Here is a 21,630-nt window from a genome sequence, read left to right on the forward strand (position 1 = left end):
TTACTTGTTACTTGAACTTGGACACAAACCCCATGCCGTATCATTTTAATGGATGTCAAAATTCAGTTAGTCTGAAATTCATCCACCAGATGTCCATACCCAATTGTTGCCTTCTAGGTTTTTAAATAGGAATGTGTCGGCCGTAAACGAAAGCCCTAGTCCGGGTTAAAACATAGCGGCCGGCAATCATCATAGGCCTTGGTCGGGCTTTAAATACGGACTACTCTTGAGTAGATAAGGACTTTAGCGCCAGATTTTACGTTAACCACACTTAAAAATATTTCTTTGTAACTTTCAACAGTGAGGCACTGAATTTTGAACGAATTTCTTACAGACCACCATTGTTTCATTCGATTTTAATATTACGAGTTTTAGACATGTATTCGCCGAGATATTTATCATTGAATCTGCAAGTGACAAACATTTAAAAAACGTCACGCCATGCGATACCTTGATTCAAGGTAAAGTGCACTAAACGCACATTCAAAACGTATTCTTACCCCTTACAACGCCATGCTGAATTTCAAGAAAGCATGCCTCAGTAAGCCTAGGTATCACGTCATGCATTATCGTCAGGGTTCTATGAAGTATCGCCTGGCGATCAGACATAGTAGAAGAATAAATTGAATTTCAAATAAATTTACAATCAGGTTATAGAATAAAAGGAGAGAGGCTATACATATAATTGAGATTGTGTGACTCGTGGATGCAATCCTTTTTCACGCGGTGAAATTTAACAAGAAACCTATAATTAACCTAAGCTGTTATAGATGCGGGTTTGCTGGGGTGTTGACAGATGGATGGTCACTTTAATTAGGTCCCGTACATTTCATATTAATCCAATTATCACTTTCCGAGTCGCGTTCCAAAACCGTAGCCAACTCCAATTCTAACTCTTCAACTGGAATTGCGAAATTTCGACTCATTAACTAAAACCAGTATGCCGAAAAAATAGAATGCTTTTGTTACATACATCTGTGGTTGGGTAAAGCCAGTGGCACTTGTGAATCGGTGTGAGTCGGAGCTCCAGCCTCGATACGATGAATTTGTAAAGCTGGGCCCCAATCACTGCTTGGTTGCAGAAGAACTCGAATACGCTATAACGGAACGAAATGCTTGTTTTAACATTAATTCTCGAGACCAGAACGTCTTAGTTACCCACCTCTAGAATGGGCCCATCCAATTGGAAAACCTTGTAGACTGCCACAATTGGAACCATGGCCACAGAAGACAACGCAATGAGAAATCCTACGATAGTCGCCTCCAAAGGATAAGTGTAATCGCCGTACGTAAGTGTTCGGAAGTCCACCAAAGTGAACACCAAAATGGCCTATCATGGGACAAGGTTGCAAAAATCAAAATAAGAACCATAACTTACTTACTAAAAACCAAATAACTTACGACGATGATGACGGGCGTGAAAAATTTCCAAACGAATCGCCAATACCAGCGTGGTGGTGCGTCATGCCCGAGCATTAGTTTGATGTCGTCAAGGAATCGATCGATACCATAATGCCATGCGATGACGCACACTTCAGCCATTCCGACGATCAGGGCGGAAAACGTAGCTGCATATGTATCGATCAACTGTAAGACGTACATGCCTCCATTTGTGCACATTATAAGCCCAAGTAGAAACATGACAGTTGCACTGGCTAGCAGTACCCACCTAGATATTGAAAGGTGAAATTATAATAAAATTCACGAAAACATACAAGTTTGAAAAGTACTTGTGATTCTTTCCGCGTAGCTTGTGTGGCCATAAGTCAACGATTGTTGTAACAACCGTCTCCAAAACGGTAAATTGCGTTCCGAGCCCAAGTGTAAGTAACATGACGAAAAACAGGATTGACCATAACGGAGCGATGGGTAATCGAGCTACGGCTTCGGGATAGACGGCAAATGCAAGTCCAGCTCCTGTTTACAATATATATTTTTTTAAGGTGAAAAAATGTGGGTCAACTTTTAAAATGCATTACCTTGGGTGGCAACTTTATCTACGGTGGTGCCAAGCTCAAATGCCATGAAACCAATGATACCAAAGATTACAAAGCCGGCAAAGAACGCTGTGAAGACGTTACCAGTTGCCACAATTACGGCATCCCTGTTGAGTAAGTGTTACGTTTAGCATTGTCGTCAGACAAAGATAAGGCTCTACTGTTGATAATAACGATTACCTGAAACAGTTGTTATGAAAACGGTTGTAGCTTGCGAGTGTAATCAATCCTCCCCAACAGGGCGACAGAGAAAAGAATATTTGCATGGCTGCATCTCCCCAGACACTGGCCTCGGTCAGTTTACTCCACTGGGGTGTCAGGTAAAACATGATACCATCTACGAATCCTGGCAGTGTGGCAGAGCGAATCAACAGAATGGTCAGGATCAAGTAGGGGAACAGAGCAGTAAAATAAACTGCCTGAAGTGATCCACACAAATCAATTTAAATTTCGAGACTAATCAAAGAGAAATAAATAGAAATCCTTTGTTTTTTACTTTGCCGAAGCTTTTGATTCCTCGTAGGAGCACGAAGAAGACACACACCCAGGCAAGAAGCAGACAGAGTGCTAGTTCCCAGTTAATTGGACCTAAATCGTGGATGCCCGTGCTGATGTCTAGGACACGTTTACTGTTCCAAAAGAAATACGGAATTAACCATCACGAATGATTTAATTAAAGAACTTTTGTTTATCCATACTGGAAGTATTCATCTGCGGGAAGTCTGCTGTTGGTATTCATTAATTCCAGTTCTTTCCAGAAAGAATCACTAACTTCAGATTTGATGTGACATGTTCTACTAGAATCCACCAATCCTTCCAGCAAGGTACAGTTTTTAATATCAAAATCTCGACAATCTAAAAAGAATTAAAAAAAATAATAATAATCAATTAAGATTTTTTTTTTTTTATTTTAAGCTTACTTTTGGTATTCCAAACATTGTCACAAGATGTCCATGGAAGAACAGACGTCATGGAAGCAAACAAATAACGGAAAGACCAGGCGACCACCATGTTGTAGTAGATACCAATCAAGAAAGATATTACAAACATTGCATATCCAATTCCTGTTTAAAAAATGTTACATAAGATTCCAGTCTAACAGCCCGCCAACAAGCAAGGTCAGCGACTTTTAGAAAATGTAGTACTTTATCCATTTTATTCAAATGCATTACCTTGGAAAAACGGAGCTACTTTCCATATGCTAACGGGCCCTAGATATTTAAAACCACACATTTAGTTGCAACTGACACGTGGGTGGATTATTTCAATGGCAATGACTTACCTTCACTGGCGTATTGCCCGAACGAAAGTTCAAAAAAGAAGAGAGGTAATCCAGCAAAAACGTACATGATGGCATATGGAATTAGGAAGGCTCCACCGCCATTGCGATAACTGAAATCAAAACAAACAATCCACGAAATATAATCAACCATGATCGTAGGGGTTTTGAGCTCCCATACTGGTGGAAGGAAACGGAAGCTTTTTCTGCCACACAAAAACAAGGAGGGAACAAGAATCACACACTGCACTTACCAGAGATAAGGAAACCGCCATATAGTGCCTAGACCGACAGCGTACGAAAAACAGGAGAGGATGAATTCCAATTTGTTGGACCAATTGCCGCGCTCGATATTTTCGTCACGTTTCACGATGACAGGATCGAGTGCATTGCGGTCACCGTTAACGATCTTTATCGTGGGCTCTTTCACCCATGGAGCATCTTCATCGTCATTCACGGTTTTGTAATGATCCTGAAAGATGAGAATGAATTAAAAGATAGCCATAGATTAATATTTTTTTAAATGTTCGAGAAACACGCGCGTTCGGGGAAAATCAACCCACGCTCACATGAAAAGGTCATCGTGAACGTCAAAAAAAAACTGCACTTTGCAATACCCCACTTTCCCGCTATCGATTGCCGGCTCCCGCGGCTACACTACGCGATCCGCATACTACCCAAAATAAAAGCGCTTCTAATCGGAAGATTTTTTCGTTAACGTAATTCGTTACCTCACGGCCAGCTAAAAATACTCCCAGATTCTTCCTCAACTTAAAATACACGTGTATCCCCATATAAGGCGCATTTAATAAACGCGAAAGGCTGTACCGGATATCATAATACAAACAATTTACAAGTTAAGTCTTACCTTGTGAACCATGGCTGAATGATTGAAACCTATCCGTTCAGTTGCGAACGGCAATAAAACAGGAAATACGTCAGCTCCAGACGGCAGTCGCGCGTTGAATGAAGCTCGCTCACGGTCCCGTTCTCTAGTTTATAGCAGCTCGACTCATCGGCGCACGTTGCGAAGTGTATGGCAGAACGATCAACTTCTGCATTTGATGAATAGAACTGAAATTTAAAACATTGTCATTATTCTTTTTTCTTGATCTAATTTTCATGAAGATGACAGTTAAAATTACACTTGCTTTTTGCTTGTTGATACATTGACAGCATTGCGAATTTTGCAGAAATCAGTTCCACGTCGAATTCATTAAAAACTGATAATGAAACTGTTATCAAACCGGATCATTTCAATCTCGTCGCAACACGGTTTAACTATTACTCAACCGGTTCTTTTATTTTTAAACTTTCCCTTTAAAAAAAAAAAAAGGTTGCCACCAGACAAGCTGATTTTTGTCAGTTTTAAATAGAAGAAGGAAGCGCCAAAATAGTGAAATTATCTAGTACGTAGACATTTTCTCTATTTCTTTACAATTCGTTTGTCTATTTACTCAGGTGATTCAAGCTCCTATTTAGGCTTGACTGTCGCAATATAAGAGAAATTGGTAAACCGCAAAAAAAAAAAAAGTTACAGTCACGCTCACGTGAAAGCCACGAACCGGCTGATGTAACGTCGACAAAACCAGACATTTCCAGTTACTACCAGACAAGCCCAGATTTTCACGGCAGGAAAAGTGGGGGTGGAAACGTGAACGAGGCAGCAGACCCGGTTTCCCGAGGCTGGATCAATAATAGACACTCCATGGTTGCCCGTTCTCAAGTTAACTCTTTTTTGTGTCTCACTGTGAATGTCTAAGCGGATGCAAAGTAAGACAAAACAAAAGAAAGGCCAGTAGAGAGCTTCAAATGACTCAGCCTTAAAATTTCGCCAGTCCAGGGGGACTCTTAATGTAAAAAACAATTAAAGGTTTAGGATTTCTTTTCGGTCCAATTATGCCACGACACCCCGTAAACATCGAATTTCAACATCGTATGTGAAAATCCTTGCGCCATAAAAGAACACGATATCTTATGTGTCTTGTATAGCACAATATCAATTATGAAATTGTTTAAAGACCTACAATCAAGGATAAACTGGAATTTTTCCTGAACTGGCTAGAGATTTACAGCCCCTTGTCATCCGAAATGGATGGCACGGAATCCATCAGCTGATAAAAAAATTATCAACTCGAGAAAAATAGGCGAACGTGATCAGCGGCAAAGCTCCTCTTCGAAGGTCATCTGACTGCTTACGCGAAGTTCACGTTTGCTGATATGATTTTGGATAAAGCGACGAAAACAACAAGGTCTGTTATACTAATAACAAAAACAACAAAATACGTAACCAGATCCGAAACTTGCAACCGCAAACGTTTCGCTAGAATCGCCTAAGTCATAAAAATGTCGCTTTAATATGGCACCATCTAGTGGATTCCCCATTAAAATAAATAGACATGCCCATTCATTTTTTTCCCACGTATTTCTCATCTAATTTTACGGCAAATCTTTTTGGATCCCGAGTCATTGATTTTGAAAAAAGCAGGGACATTTGATGTCCTCAATTTCTCCATCGTAGATTACGTTTTTAATATTACATTTAGCCTTGTCGAAATCTATTGATCCCAATACTGTGTTCAACCTGCCCAGATAAATTCTACTGCCAACAAAGGGACGTTTGATAGAGAGCACCTACATAACTAAAGCTCGACGCAAACAAACTCAAACAGACTGTGACTATTGTACATGCTCGTATACTGTTTAAAAGGAGAACTGACCTGAAAAAAAAGAGCGCCTAAAGAAATCCGAAATCTCTCGTTCCTTTACTTCTGTTTGAGCTGTTTGTTTAACTAACCAAATCAAAACCTGTAGATAAAAAAAAAGATGTAATAGAGGAAAAAAAGAAATTTTTAGTTAAACATGTCTGGTTACCCAAATAGATTTCCCCACCTTTATGGATTTATTAAAAGATAAAACAGCACCCAGCCAATATGAAAACTTCATTCTGTAAATTTAACATTTGACGTTTCCCGCGGACAAGGGGGGGAAACTTGATAAATATCCATAATTTTTCTCCCTAAAATGACGTAGGTCGGAGAGGTAGGCACATGTTATAAAAGGAATCCGCTTTCCAGAAGCTTGAAGGTTTCCAGTTACACCAGCCTTTATTCTGTATAACTCGCAAGTCTTCACCTCCAGTGTAATGGGGATCTAATATAAGGAATCGTGCGTCAGCCATATCTTCCTTAAAATCAATTCCAATTATTGTGTGAGCCAAAACGCCACCGCCTGCAATGAAAATGTAAAAAATTATTAAGGTCGTGCGAATGGAAGATGCCGCGAACGTTGCCATTTGAATGTGGATACATACCGATCATGATGGGTGTCCCGTGCGTTCGGAAATGCTCAGCTATTTGCTGCGCTTTAGAACTCATTTCGGCACCACTCGATACGTTAAGAATCGTTGATTCAACACCTGGATCGTTCCAATATTTGGAAAGAAACTTATTTAGGTTCGCATTGTTAATCGAAAAACATACCTAAAAGCGTCTGAAGGCAAAATGATACTTCCATGGATCCAATCCATTGCCTGGATTTGACGAAACTAGGCGGTTTATCTCCAATATCCACCAAACACTGCTGAATTTCGTGATGCGTTGGAACCGTACGTTCTGTATACCCTTGAAGACTGCAACAATTCGACAAATTATTACGTAATTCACTTCTGAACTTGTATCAAAATAACCTACCGAAACCAAGAGATAATAGACTGCAGCGACCTGTAAGCGCAACCCCAGCCGTTGTCATCGAAATTATCTTGCATGTAGTGATGGTAGGCATACCTGCCTTGAACCAAAGAGACATTGCTACCAGTCAGGTTGAGGCCCATATGCGTATTGATCAGCTGACGACTATTCTCATAATCTATGGCAAACCAATGTTTGTTGCCGCGTTTGAAGATTGGACGGTCCAGTGGTAAATCAAACCATTGGTGAACATCCTTACGATAACTCTCTAAGGGAGAGAGAAAAAAATAAATAAACATTTAATAACCTTGGCTTTTCATTTCCAAAATGTTTTTAAATACCTAAGGATTGGTCGCTCCTTTGTGGGTGATACACTAATGTAACGTAATGCTGCAAAGATTCGGGATGGAAATGGAATATTTTGGGTATTTCGATATTTCGGATGGAGGTGTGACGAAGCTGTTCTTTTAAGTCTTCCATCATGAGTTTCAGCTGGCGGGTGATAGCCATGCAAAGGATTGGTCCAATGTTCTCTGCTGGGTCTGACCAGGGGACCACTGAGATTGTATCAAATGAGAGACAGAGGACATGGCTATTTCCTAAGAAATTGACATAGCTGTATCAAAATAAGGTTTTAAAACACTTCAGTTGAAACATTTACTTCTCTGATGGTATATTAGGGGTGCACACTGTGGAACATCTGAAGATGCATCCTCCAAAACTGTTGACCAGTACAGTTTGAAAAGCAGTGCAACATCCTTGACAACAGATTTTTTCTTGGTCTTGATATTTTCTTCTTCGTCTTCATCTTGCATGTATGTTGTAAGTTCTTCAACATTGACGTCTTGTGGGGCTCCATACAGTACTGATTTATCACCACTACACAAGAGTGCAACTTTAGATTTGTCCATCACAAACGAAGCAGCATCAGAGTTAATCTTGTCCAAAAGTTTTTCAAGGAATCTGTCTGTCTCTTCTTCTTTAGATGAAAGCTGAACAGAGATCTTGGTCTCAACTCTTAGTGTTGCTAGGTCAACATCGTCAACTGTTTTGAAAGGGACACTCTTGAAAGAGTTATCTTGATCTTGAATGAAGCACTTTAACTTTTCATCTTGGACCAAAGCTATATAGTTATCAGAGTTAATTTCGTCTAGGCAACGGCCAAACGCTCCAATTCTCTCTAGCCCAGCAGGTAGTATGTTTTCGTAGTTTTCATCGACCTTCTGCTGATTGAGGAACGTCACGACCGTTACAGTTTTTACCGATTTAATGCCATACAAGACTGCACTTTCGCCCTGGTATCTCTCCAATCGCTAACAAAGGGGAAATGTGGTTAATGCATTAAACCAAATGTCAACCCAGATATTAGAATATTACCTTGACAAGAGTGGATAATAGGACGACTTTGGTCGACATGGTCTCGCAGTGAGTTGTCGTTTTCTTTTTTTGCATTACCAGAAGACAAGTGTCAATTAACTTGCAGTGCCACCTGTTGACCAGTGCGTGAATACATGGTCAGCCTGCGTGATTGCGAGAGAAGACCACCCACCCGACAGCAGGTTTGACCGATGACAGAAATAAACGAATGTCTGAATAGAAGAAAATGGAAATTAATTTTTCACAAAATTCCAACAATATATACTATAGCTGATGCAGAACAAGATATCACTAAAATATTACAAATTCGACGGTTTTCTTTTCGTCTAGTGATAGACGTTACCGTGTTTAATATTCTACATGGAAAGCAAAGTTTGTAGAGTTTCTACTGGTACTTTGCCAATGTTCCAGGTAAAAAGTTAAGAGTAATTTTCTGATCACCCCCCCGCATAGCTTTTCACTATTCAGGCTTTTGCCATCCGCCTGATGGATGGAACGTGAACTTTAGGAAAATACAACTTGTGAATGATCAACGACGTGCCATCACCAGGGTGCTGTTACAAAACTACTGGCCAGGCTTGATTTGATAAATCGTAGGGCGGTGAAACAATGTTTTTTTGTTGTTTTTTTTTTTTTTAATAATTAAAATCACTCGGCCTTTTGTCTGATGGCTGGCAAATTCTTAAAGAGACAAATTACTGTTACATTACCGCCCATTTCTCATCCGCCACTTTTTCTATTGAGTTTTTCTAAAACGTGGCATGCAAATTTCGGACTCGAGTGGATGAATTGAACAGCAGCAGCGCATCAATCTAGAAATTTGCATGTCTTTTTTTTTTTTTTTCAAGGGTTTTGACTTTGATGTTTGATGGTAAGAAACAAAACGTACGGCACGCAACGTTCGCGTTCATAGCAGCGCAATTAATTGGCCAATTAATCCATGTAACATAATGTGCGCAATTATTAAACGTGTGACCGAAGAGCCCATCGAGGAAGACAGCCCATCCCTGTAAGGTAGAAAAGAAAAAGAATTTAACCTATGACACTTTGCGCACCGCTTTCGAAATAATTTAAAATTGCAGGTAAAAATGATAATAATACGTTGGCCTTCTCTCTCTTTGTGTTCCACAGACTTTAAAGTCGATCCCCCCTCTCTCTTTATCGAATGTGTGTGGTTGTTTAAAAAAATTGAATGTCGGCTAGGCATTTTTCCGTCCGTGTCCTCTAAGCTGGCCAAATGACTTTGCTTACATAATGACGTCAGTTATAATAATGACAGTTTGGCAAAATTATGGGGCAAACTGTCACTGCTGCAGGCAAAGAGAACACGCCTCTATTTTTCTTACATCTCCGCTTTACGAGAAAAAATAAATAAAATGTGAATTAGTTTTCTTTTGTTGTTTGCCTTCTCACAGGCCGATTTTGACCATATTGAATGGAAATCATTCCCCGCCACTCCCATTTAAATGAAGGAAAAAAAAAAAGGTTTTTATAGCCTAGATGATCGTTATTCACCGCAACACATTGATGGCCGATCGTGACTTTATTGTCGAAATGGCACGCGGCCAAACGAAACAAAAATTCACACACGTAATGATTCTCGGCATTGGTTTTTATCCGGGAGTCTGGACTTTTGACCATTCACGCGTGTTAAAAGATAATATTGTAGTCTTTTCAGAAAGAAAAATACCACCTGAATTTCTGTACACCTCCCCCTCTGAAAACCCGAAATATTAAACGAAAAGATTGGATACAAGAGGATGCCATGCTGAAATACATAAGAACTTGACCCAAATCAAATCATCTTGAGATCGGACAATTAAGAAAGAGTCCATTGGTTCCCGGGCTTGTTAAATTATCTAATTGAACACAATAGGTCTCGCATTATTGTTTTAAAAATACGGTGATAGGTGTGGGAAAATTATTCCATTCAAAATTTGACCGCGTCTGGACTTTTAACCGCTTTATGTCTTATTTTTAATATTTTTTATTTCACGACTTTCTTTTGTTTGTTTTGTTTTCTGATGCTGCCAATGTCATTCTCGCTCAAACCTATTACATTGTTTTATGTAGGGGGGGGTGTTTTCTCTCAGCTGGAAATAATGATACACAGTCCCTCAACGGGGTCTCCGGTCAAGTCCCGCAGAACGGACACGCCTCTCTGCACGCGCGTGAACATAGCAATATAACCTATAGAAATCGTACCTGCTATTATTTATGTACATGAGATGGGTAGCCGAAGAATCGCTCTCTTCGACAGTTCAAGATCGTTGAGTTATTCCTGCGGACCGGCCAATTTTAGGTCCGTACGTGCGGACTTGACCCACTTTTTTTCCCTGTCAAGAAAAGAAAAAAAAAACTAAAATAAACAAATAAACAAAACAATAAAAATAGTTTGCCTTTATTTTTTTTTACGTGTGGATGGTATTCGCCCTTGCTCAATATATCACCATCATCTTCTACATCAATTGTGTGCGGCCAAATGTTTATTTTCACGCGTGCGCGGCCACTGTTGCTTTAGAAAAGTGGATCGTCCGGTGGATGAACAATTCTTTTCTTCTAGCCACCCGCTGGGGTCGTATCCTGTTATAATTCCAAAAGTCCGCTAAATATCCATCAAGCACGACGCGTGCGGACATCATATTAAGGTGTTTTGCACACCCAATTGAGCCATTAAACGTCAATGCACGATACTTGAAGGCTGCGATGATTTTGTATTTTTCTAAAATTACATTTTTGCGCAAGAAACTGAATTGAAAAAAAGAGAAACAAGATTTATTATTATTGGATTATTTATATGTAACATATTTATACCGCATAGAGGGGATGCCATGTAATGCCATCTAGCGGCGACCTGCTTTTTCCCCCCTCCACCCGCTGAATTTGCTGTGTTTTGAACACGCAAATTTTTGTGCACGCTCCGGGCATGCACCGAGTTCCCTCCTCCTCCACCCTGAAGAGCGTGTGGGAGGGTTCATGAGGTATATTTCGCCTCGTGCTGTACGTTAAGACGAGGCTCCGTATAATCAAAACAGCTGCTGGGCCTTTTCCTTTTTTTTTTTTTCTTTCTGGAATAGAGAGTAAGAGTTCTTTTAAGGCGAGGATAAAAGGCAGCGTGTTATTCGTTCGGTTGTCTTACTGTCGATTCACAATTCGTAGAGTCACTTGCGTTCAATCCTCCGCTCTCCACCTATTTTTTTTAGAGTAAAAAAATTCATTTCGTTTTTAGTTGTAAAAAGAAAACCGAAATTCTACACAATTTATTACATCCGTTCAACATGGCACGACCACACCAGGTGAATCTACTCCTCCCTCTCTGCTACCTCTTACTCCCTTTTTTTCGGAAATAACGTGACAAAGTGTGTTCTTTCTCTCTTTCATTTGGTTCTATTATCCCACATCGGTAAACAAAAATTTTAGTTGACTGTGATCTTCTCCGCCTTTTGGATTATTACGCAATGCCTGGCTGATTACTATTCACCGGCTAATTACGACACGTATTACCAGGTAAAAACCATCTTTTGTTATTCTGCCCTTTGAGAAGAAGAAAAAATTGAGGTCTATCCACAAAAACTTTTGGTTTGGATTCACTTTCTTTTTTGTAACGCAAAAATTAGTTTCAACTATCGGCGAAATTCAGATTTCTGTAATAACAGTTGATGTCTTTTCTAATTTAAAAAAAAAAAATTAACCACAATTTTTTATGTCGTCAAAACCTTTTGGTTTTTGTGCCATTAAATAATTTCGCTTTGGAGATTTATTTTTTTCTTCCCCAAAAAATGATGATTACTTTGATTGCATCCACCCTAGTAATTTAAAAACATTTTTTTAATTCCCGTTATTTTTCGCGGGGGAGTAAAGGTGCCGGCCTATTATCAGTACAGTTGGGAAGTTAAGGACGTGCCGTCCGGCAATGATTATCGTCAACAAGAGACCCGCGACGGCCATTTGACCACTGGATTGTATCAAGTTCTTCTACCCGGTGGCCGCCACCAGGTAAGTTTCACGCCATTTTTGTTTCTTTTAAAGATTAAAAAAAAAGGGGGAGCTTTTATTTTACAAGACACTAGGACCCTCTTGTCCTACATTCTCTGCCTCAGAAAGAAAAAAATTTTTCAAAAACAAGACACGGTTCGCCAAGTTTCACAAACACAAAAGTCGTGCTTGTAGGGCTCAAATTCTTCTCGAGTATTCCTTTCTCTATCTCAGAGCTCGCGCAGCATTTCATTTATATTGCGATTCAGAAAAAGAAAAACGTAGAATCGTGTAAAAACGCGTCACAATTCACGGAATCTAAGGAGAGTACGTGTATAAATTCCGTCTCAATGATTTTTCACTTTCTTCCTCATTGCGCAAGTTTCAAATAGTTCCCTTTTCCTCGTATGGCGACATCATATTTGCAATTGTCAACAACGTAGTACTCTCTACAACAACAAAAACTATTCAAGAGGCGAGTCCATACAGCTTTTTTTTAGCGCCAAAAAATAAAATTAGAAACACAAATTTTTAAGGCGCGTTTTTTTTTTATCGATTGACAAATGAGGAGAAATTTTTCAGCCCATCGTAAAAACAAAAAATAATTCCAAAGGCTCAACAAGAGTGAGAGTATACACCGCCTCCTGCTGTTCACTTTGTCCTTCGTTCACAGCAGCAGCTCAAAGAGAGATGCACCTGACGTGTGTTCCACAAAAGGATCTTTAGTCAGGCGACACTTGGATCACGATAATTACCGACATCCTGCCCCGTGAACTGCAGTGTTTCTAATAGCCCTATAGTTAAAGAGTGTAATCATATACAGGCTAGGATTGCGCAAACAACTTCGCCCCCCTTTTTTTAGCGTATCCTCATTAGAACGAGAATAACGTGTGACGTCATTTGGCTGTTGAACGTGACCAATTGAGAAAACAAACGAAAGGGAATCCCTGCGTTAGTTTATTAACGAGGGTATAACACCACACTACAAATAACAGCCCGAGTAGCTTGTGAACGATCCGCTATAATTTCAGCCGTTCGAAACAAAAGAAGGGAGGCTTTTTAATAATTTTCTTCGTGTTCCCTCGACCTTGCCGATTTTGTGGGCACAGGGACAATAACGGACGCGGGAAAAAAAATTTTTTTTTCCACGGCGCTGATTACAGTGCGTGAAATAGAGTCGCACAAACAGAAAGGTAAGGTATACAGGTACATCTTTTTTTTGTATGTGTGAATCAATCATTTTCCCTTTTCGCGGTAAAGGCAAAACAAAAGAAATGAAAAATGCGTTTTTCGTGCTGTGATGATCCGCACGGTTTTTACTGTTCAATTTTTCCAGTTGATTTCGTGGCCGCCCACCTTTTTTCTTTCCTCCTTCCAACATTTGAAAAAGAAAAGGCCATAAATGAAATAATTTCCGTTGCTTTACTAAATTTAGTTGTTACGATATAGAAAGTCATACGAGACTAATTGGGTTACACATTGGTCAACAATCTTTGTTATTATCGAAATTTTATTTCCTTTCTCTATACCGGTATACTAGATACTACAATTACATTCACCGCCGCCTATTATCAGGTTGAACGAGCGTCAAAAACAATTTCAAATTGCCCATCAGTGCATAGAAAGAAAAGAAAACTGTAGCTAATTCCCATTGCACCTTTTAATCCTTTTCTTTCAAGGGTTCAATAGCAATTCACAGAATTCCATTGCGTGTCTGCGATCTGATTAAACATTATTCTTTTTTTATTTATTCATGCACTTTAATCTGGGGGGAACGATCGACTTAGACGGTCAATTACAGAGTGGACAAGGATTCTGGTTTCATGGCCGATGTCAGCTATCAAGGAGAAAACAACTACTTCACTTTCAAGAGTAACTACCAACATCAATTGTCGGACACAGACTACACCAAAGTGACAACCCCGCAAGAATCCATCCCACCGGCAACTTATCCCATCGACTATTCTCCGGTTGTAGCGCAAAAACAGCCTGCGGCCTATCACAACTATCCGTCGTCGTACGATAATTACGCGACCAATCGTCCGGCTTACATCAGCTACAACTCAGCCATTCAAAAACAACAAGAAGCAGACACGTATTATTACGCGACGGAAAGACCTAGTTATGCTGTCCGTCCCCAGCAATCTTATCCGACCCGTAACAAATACGGATTTGATGACTCACCGGCCATCCGGACAACAACAACAACAACAACAGAAGCGCCGGTGACTAACCCGCCCGTGACGACGACCGAAGCGACGACCACGATGGCTGCGCAAAGCGAAGTCGATTACGCTCATAAACCCGATTATTCCGTGCCGATGTATCCGCTCTACCGGGCGGATTTCTATTCCGCTCGAGCTAAGGCTGGCAAATCTGTTGCGCAAACGCAAGATAATTACGGAGTCGACGAGGAAGGTTACACTTATATCAAACCATCGGCCAAATATTCGATCCCCGATAAATTGGGATCGTACGAAATTAATCACCGGAAAGCCACCGCGAGGAAACCAATGGTTTCGGATTATCAAGCCCCAGAAGCCCTTATCCAATCAAAGTGAAACGGAGGGAAGTTTTTTTAGGAAGAAATCAAACAGAACAAAGAAAAATGGAGGAAAACTGGGAGAGGTGAAAGTAATATAACGCACGGGACTACAAGAAACAAAAAATGTACGACCATTTTTTTTTTTATATTCTCTTCTTATTTCTATAAATGATTGTGTTGCTCTGTGCTCATCAATGTCCGAGAAAAAAACTATTTTTTGCCAATTGTAATTTATCAACAATAAACAACTTTGAAATAAATCCATTCAATCTTGAAATTTTTGAAAAATTACTTTCTTTTTAGCAGAGGAAAATGTCAATCATTTTGAATGGAGGGGGGAAAAAATTAAAAGATTGGGCAATAATTACAAAAAAAATTTTAGGCTGTCGAATTTTATAAACATGTTGAACACGCAGGTGCTAGCCCCAGGATGTTATTAACTCACGTGTAATAAGCGTTCGTCATTTTTGACTGGAAACAAAAAAGTTTTCCGAAAGGCCACAATCAACTCGTCAAAAAACCGCAAAAAATGGCTGCGGTTTATTATGTCGTATTAAAAAAAAATTGGGGGGGGGGGGAGAAAGAGGATGAATAGCATTTTTGAACTAGTGCACTATAAGAGAACAGCAAATATGAAGAAACACTGCTACATATAGAGCTGTAACAATAATTGTCACGAAACAGGGAATATTTCAAGGAGACATTGAAAAATGGCTGCCCGTTTTCTTTTTTGGGGGTTTGACCAGTCAATTCGTTTGGTCTCTCTATAATTCACGGTAAAAAAAAAAAAAAACGGATGTGTCACCTGCAATTCAACGGGGGGTGTGTGTGTTCTCCCTCCTATCATTATGTAATGTTCTCCACATCGACCACCTGAACGTCCTTGGGCTACTTTGAAACTCTTTGGCTTTTACGGTTGGTTAAAATAAAATGTTTGACTGATTTGGAGATTGTTTTCCTTTTAGCGTGATGGCAACGTTGGAGCTATTTCTCCTGAAATGTTTTCGATTTTCACGCCCCCTTTTAATCCTTTCCATCATTTCATAACGTGACCCGTGAACGACAGATCGAGACTACAATCACTCAAATATCTTTTGATTTACTTTTAACGTACATTGTGAACTGAATTCCTCTCGTCAAACACGATTTCTACGAAACAAAAAATTTGCTTCCAAAACATTTTTATCAAGAATCACACACCCCCCTTTTGAAATGTTGCGTTCACTTGGAAAGTTCGGGACAACAATCCACACATTTGAATTGTGCCGTCATGAAGAAAAGAGAAAATTGCACGTTTAAAAAATGGCGCGAAAAAACAATTTTGGGGCGGTTCTTTTATAAAAAAGCAAATACAAAATCAGCCATAATTTTCGAAGATAGCCGATGCATAAATAGATGCGCATGACAAACGGTATATGCTTTGTTGAACGAGTTTATGCAAAACAAAAGGCGTGACGGCAGACAAAATAGAAAATTGTTTGCCCAGCTATTCAATCAATAGAGAAAACACGCACGAACTGAGTGACGTCACATAGGCGAAACCGATTTTTCAGGAAAAATCGTTTTCGAACGATAGAACAGAGTTTCTTTTCGGTAAAAAGAAAATCATTTTCACACAAAAAAAATAATCGGCGATCACCTTTGAACCTTGCTTTCGGTAATGATTCTAAAAAAAAAATTGATCGTGAATCATTTGACAGCTAAATGCGTATAAAATTCTCTCTCGATCGATTTTCGTGTAAATCAATTACGATGGAAAATGAAACATTTTTCTAAAAGTTTAATATTATAGAAAGGAAACATTTTTCTGTCGTGGTAATAATCCTTGAACTGATGGAAATAACAGCACAAAAATTATAGCCGTGAATGCTGGCAACAGAACTCCCGAGAAAGAATAAAAAAAAACACGTTCAAGTCAATTCACGACCACATTCAAAGAAATGGTAGATGCCACACCCTTTGTAAAAATTATGGCTTGAATTTGCTGGTCCGTATTTTTGCTAAAGTTCTCTCGAATTATGTACCCCATAACAAGTAAAATGGTCAACGAGACAATCAGCGGCCCGAGGAAAAAAAGATTTGTGTAAATCAACGTGGAGTAAAAGGCCCAACCCAACTGCCCGATCTAATTTACTTTTTCTCGCGCCTGTTAACAAAGGACAATACGACATTTTCCCGCCATTTTAAGGGGATAAAAAACGAGTCAATTCAACCAAGAAAAAAAGACATCCAAATGAAACACGAAATGCAAATCAGCAGCTGTTTAACAGACAACAATAAAATAGATTGTCACGATGACAGCCTATTCTGAATAGATTGGTTAAAATAAAACCGGCACGTGCATTGTAAAAACGATTATCAATGACGCCATTTCTGTAAACTTGCTGATATTTATCGACATTGATTTATTGGACACGTCCTGCATAATCAAGCTATGACTATGGATCCAAAAAGTCTCGCCCTGATTAAAATCAACACAAAATAATATCGTGGAATGTACTCACCCGTGAAAACAGCTTTCACGAACAACAGCTTGCTGGAATTTTCTTCCTCCAAACATGTGAGAACAGGTCACGATTTTCCAATGCAAGATATCACTCATCCACAATCAATAACAAAAATTAAAGAATCCAGTTTGCTAACGACTAGATCAACGCTTCTTTATTTTATGTGGATGCATCACTATAAAATGAAGGGTTTCAAAGATATTTTACGATTTATTTTTCGACCAAACGGCTTTGCTCAGCAAATGATTTGGATTTGCGATCCAGTGATCCCTATCCTCCAAATAAAACAACGTTGCCAGAACGATTTAATACCTACGCGCCATCTATGGAAATTTGGCAGACGAAAAGTTTTCGACTAGTGGGCAGTTAAAAAATTAATATTAATATTTTTATTTTTGAATATTTAATTTTCTTTTCGTGTAGTGAAACGATAAAATCGAATGCAACACACAATTTTAAATTTTAATTTAAATTCTTGAGAAATCTAAACCCACAAAAGGCTAAATCGGCGTTAATTACACTTAAAAATCTTGCAAGAAATTTTATCAATCAATTAAAAAAAAGCCGTAAAAGTCCAACGAAATTTCGTTTCAGGAATTCCAATCTTCCCAAAATTTCACCATCAGTTGTGAAGACGTCTAATAATCGATAGACTTAGAGGTGCATTCCATCAACGGATAACATCACCGTATATCCGCCATGACACTTGCCTCTTTTACCTTCCATATCTTCCACGAAAATCTTGAACTGCAGCAGCAATGGATACCTAGAAAGTTTTTAATGCTCGTCTGACTATACAGAAGGATCGTGTGTACAAAACAACACGCAAATGTCTCATCATTGTCTTTTCTCTTTACTTTTGACGAGCGTCTAACACAGACGCGATTGCATCTGCCAAGTTTTCTGCTTCTATATAGAAGCGCCAATCTTAATGCAAAAAAGCTTTAAAAAGTATAATACAAGTTAAATGATTTAACCGTCAGTCCCGGTTTGGTAAATTATCTTTCAAATGTTCAACTGTGGCTTCCATCTAAGAGTAGGTGCGGTCACGAATCGGCGGCTCCTCACATAAAATCCAAGAAAAAGATTTTAAAAAAAATGAAACTATTATTAATAGTTGATTGAGTACTTGAGTCATCCGTTATTGATCGTTTGACTTGAAGAGGGGAAATAGCGCGCCTTATTTAAAGTGGTTTCCTACATCTTGTGATTCCGCACTTTGGGGATCCGGCGGACGCAACTTTCACTCTGCGTACAAATCCATGTAAAGGTAGCACCTTATATTGCGGGGTGACGTCGGTTCCTTTGATTATGCTAATTCATCATCAGAAAAACTGTGTACCTGTAACACACACGGCCATCATCATGGAAGTATGCAAATGGGCCGTGATCTCACTTTAAACGATTTCAGTGGGTAGATTCCCTCGTATGCTTTTCGTCGTACGGCATTGAAACCTAAAAACAAAACAAAAATTATTGAAATGTTTTTAAAAAATTATAAAATATTTTATTCGATGTTTCACCGTGAACAGGATGTATAACGAAAAGAAATTGCAGCACACAATTCAAGAGAATTTTAATTTAAGTAGATCGCGAGTTTTTACTTTTTACGGGAGGCCATTTTTACACAGCAATGGAGTTTGACAATACAACGGACATGTTTTCTCCTTTTTTTTAATGCTTTGTATATATGTCGCCTAAACATTATTCCAGAAAAGATTACTACCACGAAGACAAAAGAAAGACGCCGAAGAAAATGAAAACAACTAAATGATTCGAAACACGGGAGTAACGTAATTGCACTGCTCGTTATTTCGTCTTTGTCCTTTTTCTAATTAAAGAAAAACTCTCACACAGATTAAAAATTCCCAATGCAAGTTTCCGTTTTAACAATGTCAATTGGACTTAATGTTATCGGTCACCAAAAAAAGTCCGTTCGTACTCATTTCGGTTACACTTGGTCACGTCGCCTCCCATGGAGGTTGAACGTATTCTAAAGGCCTTGATATTTACCTACGTATGCAGTTGGTACACAAAATTAAACCCACTTTCGATTTTATTTTCTTTGCTTGGGGTTTTTGAATTTATCCAAGTTTGGCGCGAGGCCAATTCACCAGCAAGTCTGGCGAGCATTTTCCAGTGATACATTAAAGTTTCTTTTTGGCAAAAACAACTTTAATCGGTTAGTAATCTATGCTGAATGATATGGAACTATGCTAATATTCAAATGAGACTAGACTCGACAATCAGAGTGTTCTTCTCTGAAATCTATTTAGATTTGTGACTGGGCTGTGTGCCGAATTCAGAGGAATGACAGATCGAACAGGAGCGGCTGATGAATAGCCGTGAAATATTAGCAGACGCTTTTTGACCAGTGCAGAGTTGCAAATATCCGTTAGTAATGCAAAAGAAACTTTTGTTGTTGTTTTTTTGTTTTGTTTTGTTTTTTTGTTGTGTGTAAAGAACTGAGGACGAACGGGAACTTTCAACCAAACAAAAATTTAGGTCAATAGAGCAACAAAATTCTTATATGGACTTGATGCGTGTAGGGTAATTACTGTAGCAAGAGGACAAAGAAATTCTTTATGGACTTCTGATGGGGAATGAGGTTCAAATTATAATATTGCTAAAGTATGCAAGGAAAACTCGATAAAAACACAATTGCCTTGCCACCCCACCAATTTTTGGCTTTTACACTTTGTGTGTTCGTTTTTCCCACGAACGACATTACACCGTTACATTTACTTACGCTTTTTTCTTTCATAAACAGTTCAATCAATGATTTCTTTTTGGGAGGTCAGGAATAATAACGGGTACCATTACGTGATCTTGAAATTTAACATTTTTGTACCGAAAAGAAAATGAGATTTCATCACAAAAACGAAAAACTCTGTGCACACGCATTCCGAATGGCTGCAGGGTATCTAGCCCAAGATAAACGAAGGCAATCAACTTGATGAGATGCCCCGAAAAAAAAAATGAAAAAGGACAACCACTTTTTTTGTTGTTGTTCTTTTAACATTTTATATTTACCTGAACTTGCGGTGGTCCAATTTCACAAGCAACATAAAAAACTAAAAAAATTTTTCGAGTGCTCTGTTGCTATCTGCCATCTAGCGGTCACGTTCATAACTTTCAGCGATTTCTTTTTTTCAAACTTTCAAATGAAATTGTGCAATTTGTTATGAATGAAATATAACTGCACGTCCGCACATTATACGAAAAAAGTGAGCATGCAAGCCAATCATCAGTCAATTGAAAACTATAAATAAACAAAAAGGTTAACTGGTCGAAAAAAAATTTAAATGCGACATATGTACAAACACACGGACGTCAAATGAATAATAAATAAATAATTTAAATGAATTATTTGTTTTCACAAGGGTGTGGATACATACATCAACGATCAAAATTCTTTAAAAAAATTAATTTTATTAAGATAACAAAAAAGAAAGGAGAATTGTAATGCCGTAAAAAACGAGCTGTAATGAATTTCGTCTCATTTCCCAAGATTTTCTAAAACGATAAAAATAGTTGCGTGCATTTTCCGTATTAGATACTGTAGCCACTTATAATCTCATCCGTGTAGCGGATATTACAAACCAGATACATATATCCTTAATGCAGCAACACGCTTATGATGCGGAAGTTTGGCCGTCATCCTTTATATCTAGGCCTCGTTATTACTCAAAAAATAAATATATATTATGATTAAAAGATATAAAAGTGCAAGAGGAGATTCGCATTACGGATGGCGAACCCTCCAAAGCCCCTAAACTTATTAAATTTGTATGTTTTCTCATTTAAACTTTATTTCCCCCAAATTCTAATAAAATGGTGCCTTACATTTCGTGGAACACTCATCGATACGTTAACGCGGTCTATTAGGGTGGTCTACGCTCTCCGTTTCTAAACAATTGAAATAATAAAAGAAAAAAGGTACACATAAATGCAGCTATAACAATCGTCATCAAATTACAACGCGAGCTTTTTATTTTTAAAAATAAATATTTTTTCTAAGCAGACGTCCTTAACTCTCAGGGATTTTCTTTGGTTTTTTTTTTAACGACAACCCCAACCTTACGTACAATTCAAAAGTAAATTGCCAGTTGGCACGGCATATCCCTCCTATCCGTATATCCTATACACAGCATTTTTTTTTATTTCAAATTTTATACAAACGACGCGAGCTGAACAAGAGAAAAATTACCTTTTTTATTATACATTTCTGGAATTTTCTGGAATACACGTATACAACTCT

The 21,630-nt window shown here is 38.6% G+C and overlaps 3 protein-coding genes and 1 long non-coding RNA gene across 5 annotated transcripts; 1 reads left to right on the forward strand and 3 right to left on the reverse strand.

Moving 5' to 3' along the window:
* Positions 1–362: 362 nt before the first annotated feature.
* LOC116926503 (sodium- and chloride-dependent glycine transporter 1) lies at positions 363–4,350 on the reverse strand. Of its 2 annotated transcripts, XR_006648702.1 has the most exons (15): positions 4,145–4,350; positions 3,531–3,748; positions 3,280–3,389; positions 3,170–3,208; positions 2,918–3,061; positions 2,696–2,852; positions 2,494–2,626; positions 2,178–2,416; positions 1,980–2,104; positions 1,731–1,917; positions 1,402–1,669; positions 1,163–1,330; positions 974–1,097; positions 680–901; positions 363–594 (listed from the first exon to the last, which is right to left on the reverse strand). XR_006648702.1 is itself a non-coding variant. In XM_032933427.2 (14 exons), exons 1-14 carry the CDS (start codon positions 4,154–4,156, stop codon positions 810–812), a joined length of 2,016 nt encoding a protein of 671 aa, XP_032789318.2. In that variant the 5' UTR covers positions 4,157–4,350; the 3' UTR covers positions 363–809. The 2 variants fall into 2 exon arrangements, 1 of the variants encoding a protein (XP_032789318.2); XM_032933427.2 differs by having other exon boundaries at positions 363–901.
* A 1,796-nt stretch (positions 4,351–6,146) lies between these two features.
* Positions 6,147–8,503, reverse strand: LOC116926513 (ufm1-specific protease 2). Its single transcript, XM_032933442.2, has 7 exons — positions 8,343–8,503; positions 7,627–8,278; positions 7,307–7,564; positions 6,969–7,233; positions 6,759–6,907; positions 6,590–6,694; positions 6,147–6,507 (listed from the first exon to the last, which is right to left on the reverse strand). Exons 1-7 carry the CDS (start codon positions 8,415–8,417, stop codon positions 6,296–6,298), a joined length of 1,716 nt encoding a protein of 571 aa, XP_032789333.2. The 5' UTR covers positions 8,418–8,503; the 3' UTR covers positions 6,147–6,295.
* A 2,319-nt stretch (positions 8,504–10,822) lies between these two features.
* LOC116926609 lies at positions 10,823–19,747 on the reverse strand. Its single transcript, XR_006648703.1, has 7 exons — positions 19,383–19,747; positions 18,712–18,824; positions 18,499–18,646; positions 17,367–18,432; positions 11,482–11,532; positions 11,157–11,410; positions 10,823–11,090 (listed from the first exon to the last, which is right to left on the reverse strand). It is a non-coding gene; the product is annotated as an uncharacterized LOC116926609 (long non-coding RNA).
* LOC116926543 lies at positions 11,466–15,139 on the forward strand. Its single transcript, XM_032933484.2, has 4 exons — positions 11,466–11,638; positions 11,763–11,849; positions 12,204–12,338; positions 14,105–15,139. The coding sequence occupies exons 1-4, from the start codon at positions 11,621–11,623 to the stop codon at positions 14,876–14,878; spliced, it is 1,014 nt and encodes a 337-aa protein (XP_032789375.2). The 5' UTR covers positions 11,466–11,620; the 3' UTR covers positions 14,879–15,139.
* Positions 19,748–21,630: the final 1,883 nt, after the last annotated feature.

The sequence above is a fragment of the Daphnia magna genome, linkage group LG7 (assembly GCF_020631705.1).
Source record: "Daphnia magna isolate NIES linkage group LG7, ASM2063170v1.1, whole genome shotgun sequence".
Classification (NCBI taxonomy): domain Eukaryota; kingdom Metazoa; phylum Arthropoda; class Branchiopoda; order Diplostraca; family Daphniidae; genus Daphnia; species Daphnia magna.

Excerpts from the sequence above, each read along its gene's own strand:
- LOC116926503 (XM_032933427.2), bottom strand. Across the intron at positions 3,062-3,169 it reads AGTAGCTCCGTTTTTCCAAG|GAATTGGATATGCAATGTTT; the intron begins GTAATGCATTTG and ends TTTTTTAAACAG. Across the intron at positions 1,670-1,730 it reads CTACGCGGAAAGAATCACAA|GTGGGTACTGCTAGCCAGTG; the intron begins GTACTTTTCAAA and ends TTCAATATCTAG.
- LOC116926513 (XM_032933442.2), bottom strand. The coding sequence starts at position 8,417 with ATGCAAAAAAAGAAAACGACAACTCACTGCGAGACCATGTCGACCAAA. Across the intron at positions 7,234-7,306 it reads AAGGAGCGACCAATCCTTAG|AGAGTTATCGTAAGGATGTT; the intron begins GTATTTAAAAAC and ends TCTCTCCCTTAG. Across the intron at positions 6,695-6,758 it reads TTGCCTTCAGACGCTTTTAG|GTGTTGAATCAACGATTCTT; the intron begins GTATGTTTTTCG and ends GGAACGATCCAG.
- LOC116926543 (XM_032933484.2), top strand. Across the intron at positions 11,850-12,203 it reads ATTACGACACGTATTACCAG|GTGCCGGCCTATTATCAGTA; the intron begins GTAAAAACCATC and ends GGGGGAGTAAAG. Across the intron at positions 12,339-14,104 it reads TACCCGGTGGCCGCCACCAG|ACGGTCAATTACAGAGTGGA; the intron begins GTAAGTTTCACG and ends CGATCGACTTAG.